The sequence below is a fragment of the Apaloderma vittatum genome, unplaced genomic scaffold (assembly GCF_000703405.1).
Source record: "Apaloderma vittatum isolate BGI_N311 unplaced genomic scaffold, ASM70340v1 scaffold18351, whole genome shotgun sequence".
Taxonomy (NCBI): domain Eukaryota; kingdom Metazoa; phylum Chordata; class Aves; order Trogoniformes; family Trogonidae; genus Apaloderma; species Apaloderma vittatum.
In genome coordinates, this window is record NW_009699808.1 from 1,264 (window position 1) to 2,467 (window position 1,204).

At 58.6% G+C, this 1,204-nt stretch overlaps 1 protein-coding gene across 1 annotated transcript in view; it reads left to right on the forward strand.

The window, feature by feature from the left end:
- SOGA1 (suppressor of glucose, autophagy associated 1) overlaps positions 1–1,204 on the forward strand; it is a gene marked incomplete at both ends in the record, with an annotated part of 11,275 nt that overhangs the window by 738 nt on the left and 9,333 nt on the right. The window contains one exon of the mRNA XM_009878553.1: positions 896–1,054. Within this exon, the coding sequence (XP_009876855.1) occupies positions 896–1,054 (159 nt within the window). The remainder of the gene's footprint in view (positions 1–895; positions 1,055–1,204) is intronic.

The window sequence follows — 1,204 nt, forward strand, 5'->3', positions numbered from 1 at the left end:
AGTGGGGGACGGGCAACAGATCAAAGAGAAACTTAGTTTTTTGAGCAAAAAACACCTGGCGCTGGAGCTGGGATGTGCCACAAGTGAAGGGCTGTGAACCCACCTTGCCCTTTTTGTCATTGCTGGGAGCCAGGCCCCTTACCCAGACAGCCCAGCAGCCCTGCTGCCAAAAACACTTCTCCCTTTCTGGGAAAGCAAGAGCAGCCCATCCTTGAGGGGAACAGGAGCCTGACCCCGTGACATGAGCTCCCACATTCCTGCAGCAGGGCTTGCTGCTGCCTCCACACTGGTACCCTGGGCCAGACCAGGGGGATTTGGGGAAATTTTTCCCTTCCCGCAGATGCAGGAGTAAACGCTTTGTGCTGTTAAACTCCCGTTGTGCTCCCTTGCGGGCATCTGGAAAAGGAGGGCTCTGGGGCTGTGTCTAAGCACCCTGCACCCTGGGGGGCAGCTGCTGTTTTACCTGTAATGCAGTGCAGCAGCTCGCCTTCCTCCCGGCTGGCACAGCTGCTGCAAGAGGCTGCCTGCTCTGTTATTGCCCCCCCAGCTCTCTCAGCCCCTCGGGGGGCTTTTCCAGCCTGATGGTGGGGGAAAACAGTATGAAAAGTTGATGAGCATCCCACAGCATCTTGTTAGGGCCTGGGAAAGCAGGATTTGGCCAGGGAATGGGGACACAGGGCAGACTTGCAGCTGGTGAAGGGGGAGCAGCAGTCGCGGCGCATGATTGAGGGGACACACCAAGGGGCCAAGGTGTCACCCAGTACGGTGTCTGTCCCAAAGGGTCTCAGTAACAGCCTGATGATCTCTTCATGAGGATTGTAGGTGCCCTGGGCACTGTGGTGCCAGCCCCGTGCGTGTTGTGCCCAGCCTGATGACAGACCCGTTGTGTCCCCAGGTCGCTAAGGATGTCTCTGTGCGGCTCCACAATGAGCTAGAGGTGGTGGAGAAGAAGAGGATCAGGCTGGAGGAGGAGAACGAGGACCTGCGTCAGCGGCTCATCGAGACAGAGCTGGCCAAGCAGGTGGTGCAGAACGAGATGGACAAGCTCCGAGAGGTGAGGGGACACGGGAGAGGGGTCTGGGAGGCATCCCCAAGGCTTTGCCTGTGGCAGGTGTCCTGGCTCTGCACCGCGGGATCCCCCATCCCTGCTCACATCGCTGAAACCCAAAACGTGCTGCAGATGCTTGTGAAACCTGAGCAGCGA